General features: G+C 38.9%; 1 protein-coding gene across 1 annotated transcript in view; it reads right to left on the reverse strand.

Moving 5' to 3' along the window:
* Positions 1-1,958, reverse strand: part of LOC124644065 (putative U5 small nuclear ribonucleoprotein 200 kDa helicase) — a 44,091-nt gene extending 42,133 nt beyond the window's left edge. Inside the window, exons 1-5 of the mRNA XM_047183268.1 lie at positions 1,779-1,958; positions 1,415-1,578; positions 1,014-1,324; positions 553-680; positions 54-167 (exon numbers count right to left, since the gene is read on the reverse strand). Coding sequence (XP_047039224.1) covers positions 54-167; positions 553-680; positions 1,014-1,324; positions 1,415-1,578; positions 1,779-1,823 — 762 coding nt within the window. The 5' untranslated portion in view covers positions 1,824-1,958. The remainder of the gene's footprint in view (positions 1-53; positions 168-552; positions 681-1,013; positions 1,325-1,414; positions 1,579-1,778) is intronic.
* Between the last annotated feature and the right edge of the window lie 8,210 nt (positions 1,959-10,168).

Consider the following 10,168-nt stretch of genomic DNA (forward strand, 5'->3'; position numbering starts at 1 on the left):
AAAGCTTCTCTGTTGTGATAGAGTCTGAGGTTTAACTAAGCTGTAGTACTCACATTGGTATGTATGGCATTTCTCTTGCCTTCTCCGTCACTGTCCTCGTCAGCACTGCTGTCTTTCTCTTTCTCATTCTCCGAACCTTCTCCATCTTCCTTATCTTCTTCACGGACCTGCAGGCACAAATGTTAAAGTTCGAGTTACATTTATAATGAGCAGGAAATATTTTTAAGTACTATTAGCTGTTTCCCAGAGTTTCACCTACATTACAGGGGAACTTCACGGTACAAACAAAGAAATTGTTTCCTCTTTATCATAATAGTATAGAAGTACACTTTTAATTTTTAAATTAAATCAATCATGTTAACTGACTTAGGCCCTTCCCAATACTCTATCTATCTGTTAATTTGCTTACTATAGATAGAATTTTGACATTCATCACATAAAAGTAATCTTAAATCATTAAACAAAACATTTATTTTGAATGCCTCTTTTTCAGTCAAAATCAATAATGTCATTGAATCCTAATTCCCCAAAACATAATAGACAGTTCCTCACCTCTCCATAAGCGTCCTCATCATCTTCCTCTGAAGACTCCTCGAACTGCACATTGATGCCATATGTCTCATCAATTTCTGTATTACCCTCAGCTGAAGAGCTTATGTTGAAGTCTGTGATCTTTTTACCTTTGGACAGATTTTATATTTTATTGCAAACTAGTGACTGAGATCCGGTTTCGCACGGGATAACAGTATTTCCCCGCTATTTAATGTATGTTATTATACTTTACATTATATTACTCTTTATGTTTTTAAACAAATTATCTTTATCTTTAATCACTCTATCTATTAAAAAAAAAAACACAGAAAACGACTTTGTTCTATACTATGCAGTGATTGCACACTTAAATAATTCTTTACGCTTGACACCAGCCCAATGGTTGATGCACAAAAGCAAAAAGAAAATAATAGAATACAGGTTAGACATTACTAAACATACAGTCTACAAATAAATCTTACCTAAATTAACGAGCAGAGCAAATCTCTCATCAGCAACAGGCCCCAAAAGCATCTCAATTTCCTTCTTCTTTTCCGGATCTTTTAACTTATCATTCTTCAACACCACGAGGACCTCATCGCAGGCTCCACACAGGATATCCCTGGGCTGGTCTCCAAGGGCACTCTGCATGAATGTGAGCAGCATTTCATAGGCGTGCCTCGTGTGTTGCGCTCGTGGCCGGTATAGAACTCCCGGGGTGTCATCAGCCCAGGCTACCCGTGATGTTTTTGATTTTGAGAGCTCGTATGACGCTTCATCGCGTTTCTGACGCCTATAAAGTAGTGTTAAACACGTTTAATAGTGGTCAAAAGTTACAAATTAACAGTTTTTGAGGTAAAAAAGTGCTAAGAAATAAACTTACTTGACTTTTCTCTCTTCAGTCTTGTCAGGCTTGGTACGCTGTGCTCGGTCGCCCATCCGCGTCCCGGTGAGCTTTCCCGAGAGGGACAGGACCTCGCCAGTGGCCTCATCGCGACCACGGCGCTCAATAAGCCTCACATCGGCTTGTAAGACCAAATTTGAGTTCTGTGAAAAATTGTACGCAAATCTTACCAATGTTCTTAATTCAAATATAGTAGTTTTTCTGGGAAAATAATCAAAGGAGTTGGTTTTTTACTACGATTTGTGCGTGTAATATTAGGTATTGAAAAGAAAAACGTGAAAAAATTGCACAATAACAAGCAATAATCTAACCAAAATTGTTTGTAACAAAAATATCAACTTACGGCCTTGTATTCATATTGCAACTGCCTCGCAGCCGCATCCGCCATGTCGGATTTATAACTTTAAACACAATTCACTATCGTTTAATCACTTTTGGTATTTTATTTCGCTAATTCTAAAATGATAACACGACAAAACAAAATTCTATGCTATTTTGTTAGGTTATGCCGCCGTCGCCATTTTAAAAACAGATAAATAATACCAACAGACTACAGCGACCGTTGGCTTTTTTTTCATCCAAACACAAGGCTTTTTACAGACGATAAACTGTCGTGAATTCAAGCGAGTTTCAGTGAGTTCTCATAGTAGTACTACGTAGTACATCGAGCTATTGTTTTGTTATGTTGGTACGTTGTGTATATTTTTTTATATCACAAATCGACGTAGGCTATGATGTAAGCTAACGCAGCCCGATTATCTAAAAAGGTTACTACAGCTGACCAGCTGATTCACACGAAGCCAGTGCACTTATAAAACATACACCACACATTTACTGAATTATTAATTAACAGAATATGTTTAAATGTTATAGGTAAAAAAATCTTATACTTATGATAAAACATTTTTAAAAATGTCATAATGTTTTTATTTATGTCTCATATTTACCTTTACAATAGGCTGAACGAATTTGTGATAATATCACGAATACATCAGCATCCCAAGCCCCAAGGTCGCACGAAGCGGTCATTGCTCCAAGTTGATGACCGCAATCGAATGTATCCTTTGCAAATTCGCCTTGTGTCAATCAAACATGTAAAGTTACAAACATCTTTGTCAAATTATGTAGGAAACATTTGCTAATTGCAGTGTGTGTGTTTATAAAAAAATCCAAAAAACATAAATAAGTGATAATATTTCTTTGTGTCACCATTTCATTTGGCTGTGGCCCTAAATACACCCTCCAAAAATCCGGGACTTTATATTCCCGTGCTCTGGTGGTAATTTATGGTCATCATTCATAATGAAAACCACGAATCAGAAACCGCGGTGAAAACAAATTCAGTTGTCGGATAAACAGATTATTGAGAAAAAAACAATGTCCGAATCCGATCTGAAGGCTAAAATTTCGCATTTCGAAACTGTTAGTCATATAAAAATCAGTTTACACGACACGGGAATCAAATCTAGGACCTTACACTCAATGGCCACACATACGATAAAGCGATTCATTTCAACCTTCCATCTTTCTATTAAAACATTACTTATGTGCCTATAATTGCCTATAATGTGTATATATGTGCCTATAATCCAGTTTTATCTCTTACAAGACTCTCGTGAGAAATCATTGGAAAGTCTTTCTTTCTATTAATAAAATGTCAGACTCACGCTGCAAAGTTTACAAACATGAGTCACGTGATGTAAACACTGCCATGCGCTCGCACATGAAACGGCGAAATCGGAGAACGTAACTTGCATGGACGAAAAGCGATCGCAGCGGCAGACATTATTATAATGTCTACGAGTTGTCAGCACTGCTTGCTCTAACATACACCCTTATTTCTATGTTTATACATTATTTATTGTAATTTCTCTCTATTTAGAGATTATTTACGTAAACTGTAATCATTATGTAGCATTTTTAAGAGTGAATTTAAATTTTTAACGACATTATCAAGCAATTATGTGTATCAAGTTGTGGTTCGTGCTTCCAGGCAATACGTTAGAAATCTCAGTAGAACGACGTGGGAACCCAATTCTTTGATTTTTTACGGGATTGATATTTATAAAAATACCTACTTTTCCAAGAAAATCATAGCAAATAAATAATAGTTTAAAAAAAACTAAAAAACACGCTTTTTATAGAAAACCGAACTAAAAAATAGCAAATAAATTTTAATGAATTTAAATTAAGAAAATAGTGTTCAAAATTTCAATGAATATAAATTAATAATAGTGTGAATACAAAAAAAATATTTAAAAAAGCGTGGGGTGCTTTTTAAGGTCTATTCTATTCTATTCTATTCTATTTTTGTTTCTGGCAATCTCTGCCGTCGATGTTGATGTCGACGATTCTGCCACTGACAAGTGATATGAGAAGCAAGTAGGTACGATAACAATTTTAAAAACTGAAAGGAGAAAACTTTGCACTTATTGTAGAACTTGTTGCGTTAGTAAGACGGCACTGAAACAAACACATAAATAAACTTGATATATTGTTAGTACATAGAAGTATAAAACAAAACATATATATACACAGAAATAAAAAATAAAAATACCACAACCACATAGACAGTGGCCTAAATTGACCAAAGTCTACAATTTAATGTTATTTTGGAGGATAAAGATCAATAGGATATGGATCAGTTCTGGAGAGGAAAATGTTAAAAGGGAAGGGAAGTTGATTGGTACAGGAATCTTTAATTTAATGAGGCGGTTATATAGGTCGAAGGATGAGGAGTTTATAGGGCAGCTGAAAAATATGTGCTCCAAGCTACCTTCATCCAATCCACACTCACAGAGAGACGAGTCCTGTACACGAATTTTGCGCAGAAAAACAGGTGTGCAGCAATGTCCTAAACGGATTCTGCTAAAAACCGATATCACGTGCTTAGGGAACTTTTTAAAATGGTAATACCAGGGCTTACTTTGAATTAAGGGTTGTATATTAAAAAAGTATTTACCCTTTTTATTGCTGGAAACGTTCCAATACTCTTGCCATGCAGTCTCAAGATGCGCTTTTGGAAGGTTCAGCAGGTCATACCCTTGAAGGGAGAAGTGCGCAGGATCGGCTGTAACTGATGTGCAAGCATCTTTAGCCAGGGCGTCCACACATTCGTTACCCTTGATACCACAGTGGCTAGGTATCCATACTAAATGGACCTCTTTTTGTTGGATGCTACAAGATAATAGGGACTTTTTAATGCTAAGGATTATTGGGCTTTGGAGTTTACTTTTAAATGGATTTTGGGAAAGGGCTTGTAGGCAGCTCAAGGAATCTGAAAAGATAACCCCTGAGCTGATATCGTGGGATTCAATGAACAGGCAAGCTTCCAATAATGCCACACACTCGCCTGTAAATACAGAGGACTCCTTTGGACATTTAAATTTTAAAATAATTTTAGAATTTTGATAGTAAACCGCAGCACCTGTGTTACTGCTTGATGTTAATTTGGAAGCATCAGTAAAAAACCTCTGAAACCCAAGCCATCGTTCTTCCACCACCGCATTGAAGGCAGAATTAGCCGAAGGGGACTTTTTGGAAATACCGACATTATAATATATTTTGGGAGTAAAACAGAGGACTTCATAAGAAAAGTTGAAGAGAGGTAATCTGGGGTATTGGGATATGGGGCAATTCAAATTTTGCAAATGGCGAAACGTTTTCAAGATGAGTGGTATTTCTTTGTGTTCCCAGTACTTGGAAGATCTGCACAGAGAATCTAACTCTTTAAGTTTAGGGATGAGGGGATGGAAACTTTTGGGATACACACGGCATAGAAATCGGGAAGCTAGATATTGCCTCCTCAGGGCTAAAGGAGGTTCGGCGCATTCTACCTGCAAGGCGTTGACGGGAGAGGATTTCATGCAACCTGAGATGATTCGAAGGCATTGAGACTGGAGCCTATCTAATACTGCCAGAGCACCCCTGTTGCAAGGGATCAATACAAATGAGCCATTATCTAAAATGCTGCGGACTAACGCGTTGTATATCAATTTCATGGTGTAAGGGTGAGCCCCCCACCATACACCAGAAAGGACTTTTAATATAGATATGACCCTTTCGCACCTTTTCACCAGGTAAGTTAAGTGCTCAGTACCAGTCAATTTAGAATCAAGGTAGACCCCTAAAAATTTAGCCTTCTTAGCAACAGGAACGCCCTGACCTTGGATTTTTATAGAGACCCGAGGGATCAGACGCTTCCGAGAGAAGATTACAACCGAGCTTTTTGGAGCAGATAGTGTTAGACCACGATCTAGAAGCCACTGGTGCAGAGAGTCCAGAGAAAGGCAGAGTGATGAAGCAGCGTCCACAATTGAAGCATTGGTTACATAGAGCGCCAGATCGTCGGCGTATTGCAAAATGCAGCAGTCTCTGTTTAAACAGGAACCAATGTCAATTGTGTACAGGTTGTACAGTAATGGGCTAAGTACAGAGCCTTGGGGAAGACCCTTCCATACGTATCTTTCCTCAAATACCTCACCCTGCACCCTCAGCACCAACGACCGCGACATAAGAAGTCCGCATATGGCTTGTATCATCTTGACCGGGAGACTCAGCTCTTGCAGTTTCTGCCTGAGAATGGGAAGAAGGACACTGTCATATGCGGAGGAAATATCTAGGAAGGCGGCTACAACCGATTCATTTTTGGAAAAGGCTGTACGAACATCAGTAACTAATGTTGCCACGCTGTCCATTGTGCCAAGACCCTTCCTAAAGCCAAATTGATGGCTCGGCAGTAAGTCTCTAGATTCGACCAACCACTCAAGTCTATTTTTAATCAGATGTTCAAATAATTTGACCAAGACCGAGGACAATGCAATTGGTCTAAGGCCATTCGGATCATCAACATTTTTGCCGGGTTTCAGAAGAGGAATAATGATTTGAATTTTCCATTGATCAGGAACCCAACCAGAAGAGTAACAGTAATTTATAATGTTTAAAAAGTATGATTTTGCGTTTGAACTAGCATGAACTATAAATGAATACGGAACGCCATCAATGCCCGGGGCAGAGTCCCGAACATGACGAAGCACCGCATTCAATTCATCCATTGTAAATGGTTCGTCCAGAGGGTCATCCACTACACCCACAGGCGGGTGATCAAATTCTGTAGGCAAAGGGACGTAGGCTGGAGCAATTTTATTAAAAAAGGATTCAGCGGTTTGTCTAGTAATGGGGGAGGATATTGATGGAGAGCACCCACGTCTGAAGCGGTTTATGCTCTTCCATACTGCGGACACTGGAGTGGAGGGAGAAAGAGAGGTGCAAAACTTAACCCAACCACGACGTTTCTTCTTACGAAGAAGCCGTTGGGATCGGGCATAGACTCGTCTGTACTGTAGTAAGTTTTCGTTGTTCATCGCTCCATTGTACCGTTTTTCGGCTTCTTTACGTTCTCGAATCGTGGCTGTGCAATCTGGATCCCACCACGGAGGTGATGGAATTATGCTTTTGGCACCGTTACGCAGGGGGAATGTGGAATCAGCACTGGAGGTTATAGCTGACACGAATGCCTCATAACAGCTCTTAGCATGGTGGTGACCAGAAGAATGAGGGAAAGCAGAAGTTAAATTTGGAAGAAGACTAATTTTCTCCTCCAATAGAGAAGCAAACCTTGACCAATCCGGTTTAGATAGGTTGTACTTCAGAAGTGGAGGAGAACTTTTCTCTAGATAAGTTTTATTTAATAAAGTAACAACAATGGGGTAGTGGTCGCTACCATGCGTAAGAGCAGTACATTCCCAATGGAACGATGCCGCCAACTCTACAGAACAGAATGTGAGATCTACACAACTCTTTTGTTGCCCAGGAAGGGATCTACGGGTAGGACAACCATCATTTAAGATGCACAGGTTTAGGTCATCGAGGATTTCTACTAAACCTTCCCCAAACGCATCACAACGGTTGGAGCCCCACCTAAAGTGGTGGCAGTTGAAATCTCCCATAACTAACATAGGCCCATCTACATTATTGAACACGTTTCTTAGTGAGGCTAAAAAATTTTGACGGGGGTGGGAGATATAAATAGACATTACTGTTATGCCCTCGAATTTAGCTGCAACAATGTTCAACTCACCATCCAGAACCGGAAGGGAGAGGGTCGAGAGTGGTACTCTATTGTTAATGAGGAGAGCCGACCCTCCATATCCATCAGACCTATCACATCTCAAAATATTAAAGTGTGGCATGCGAAAGCTAAGGCTCGGGGTAAGCCAAGTCTCAGCGATGGAACAAGCCAAGGGCTTGTATTTATTGAGAAGGAATATGAGGTCATGCTTCTTATGAAACACGCTCCTCACATTCCACTGTAGGAATACCTGGCGAGGCGCCATTCTTAATATTTAGTAGGAGAGTAACAAGTTGATGGGCGACGTTGGACGGTATTTCAGAATTATTTGAAAGAATAGTTGTAAGTACTTTACTAAGAATTTCAATAATAGGAGATAAATGATTGGAACCAGCGAAGGGGTTATTTAGGGCGCAGCCATTAGGCTGTGAAGGTGGAGGAGAATTTATAATGTTCTGATGAGCAACTTTGTCGTAAGAAGGTGAGAGGGGAGCGTGGGTCTTCGGCTTTAAGAAAACTGTTTTGCGGTATGACTGAGATGATGATTTTGCAGCATTTGCATAATTGCGAGAAACAGGTGGGATTGTTTTGCTGACCTCAGCATATGAAAGTGATTTCTCAGCCATGATATTCTTTATAGCTTTCTGTCTACCAAGCTCCGGGCATGACTTGCTATTCGCATAGTGATTTCCAGAACATAGTACACAGAAGGCCTCGCCCTCAGAAATGTTGCAACCATCACCAGGGTGATCGTGGCCACATTTACTGCAGCGTGGTTTCGAGCGACAAATAGACTCCACGTGACCGAACCTGCAGCACTTGCGGCACTGGATGGTGGGGTAGACATATTGGGAAACTGGAAGAGAAGTATAACAACAGTATATCCTTGTTGGTAGGACTTGGCCATCAAAAGTAATGACACAAGTTTCGGTAGGCTTAAATTCAGCTATACCATCTCTAAAGATTTTCCTGCTAATACGACGAACCTTAAGAATTTGTCCACATCCAGAGGGCACAGTGAGGTAATTCATTGCTTCTTCTTCTGTGAGGTCGGTAGGCACACCAGTAACCACACCCATGCGGGTTATGTTAAATGTGGGAATCATGGCAACATAACTATTTTTTGAAAGAATTCCATTTATTAGAAATGAATTAGCATCCTGAGGGGATGAAAATTCGACAGAAACTCTGTTCCTACCTACTTTCTTGACGCCATCACGAACTATGTTACCAATTCTGTTGTTCACCAAGAACATGCCAAAAGTTACAGGGTGTAATGTGGTACCTGCATTAGGCTGGGACTCCAAGCGTGAGACATGTACGATGAACGGAGCTTTATCGGTGGCAGAGTATCTATTGCGACCTATTTGGTTTCTCTGCTGCTTAGACGGAATGTGATTCGGCGCATTGTTTTCATCTCCAGAACGTTTCCTACCGTTCTGGTGAGATGAGGATTGGGAATCGGAATGGGACGGGATTTGGGAATCCGCGATGCTGCAAACAACATCTGCGAATTGGGAAAGTGGATAGTTAGGGGATGGCGGCGCAAGAGAGATGTCAGGCGGATCAGGGTCAGGCGGTTTATTGCGGTCCATATTAGTAAGACTTACTTAAATTGGCGGAAAAAAAAACGTTCACACACAGAAACACACACAAGGACAACACACAAAAACAAAAACAAGTCACAAAAAGGCACTAAATCACTCAAAATAAACAAAAATTCTAGACACACGTGCTAACCAGAAACACTCTGTGGCGAGAATCCTTTTAAGGTCATATCGAAATGAAAATCACTCTACTCATATCTGTCAATAAAATATTTATAACTATTGACACCATGCACCCCACGCTTTTTTAAATATTTTTTTTGTATTCACACTATTATTAATTTATATTCATTGAAATTTTGAACACTATTTTCTTAATTTAAATTCATTAAAATTTATTTGCTATTTTTTAGTTCGGTTTTCTATAAAAAGCGTGTTTTTTAGTTTTTTTTAAACTATTATTTATTTTCTACTTTTTAGTTTGGATTATTTATAATAGCTTTTTAATTTTAAACTATTGCACGACTCGTGATGCGAAGCATCAGAGAGTGCTTTACGATCGAAAAAAATTTTTCGCCTTATTTTGGCAACTATTTTTAGTATTATAGCCTTGTTAGTTAAAGGAATCAAGATATTTTGCATTTTCTGTTTTTTAGTGTGTTTTTTTTTTTAAAGTAGATTTAGTTTTTTTAAAACTATTATTTGTTTTGTAGAATTAAAATTCTCTTTAGTATACAAAAATTTGACAATATTAGAGAAAACGGCTAAAGATAATTATTGGAAATAAAAATTAACAACGAGTCCTGCCTTATCGACTGTTGTTTCCTAGCTAAGCTACTAGGTGATCTGCTGACCTACTAGTACACAAGATGGGGTGATGATAAATAAAACCTCATCTGTGCACTGTTCTAAGCTGGTATATTAAAATCTTACAAAAACATATTTTGGATGTTGGTCTCTTGATGGTTGAGGATTTGGTGCGTGACGTGACGACACGGGTGATATTACGAATAGTTGTCACTATCCATACAAGTGGGAAGTTCTCATCAATACAAAGAATATAAGTCCAAACGAGGTATTTTACATATTCAGTTTATTTGTTTATTTACTCAGTTG

This window comes from Helicoverpa zea, chromosome 29, assembly GCF_022581195.2.
Source record: "Helicoverpa zea isolate HzStark_Cry1AcR chromosome 29, ilHelZeax1.1, whole genome shotgun sequence".
Lineage (NCBI taxonomy): Eukaryota > Metazoa > Arthropoda > Insecta > Lepidoptera > Noctuidae > Helicoverpa > Helicoverpa zea.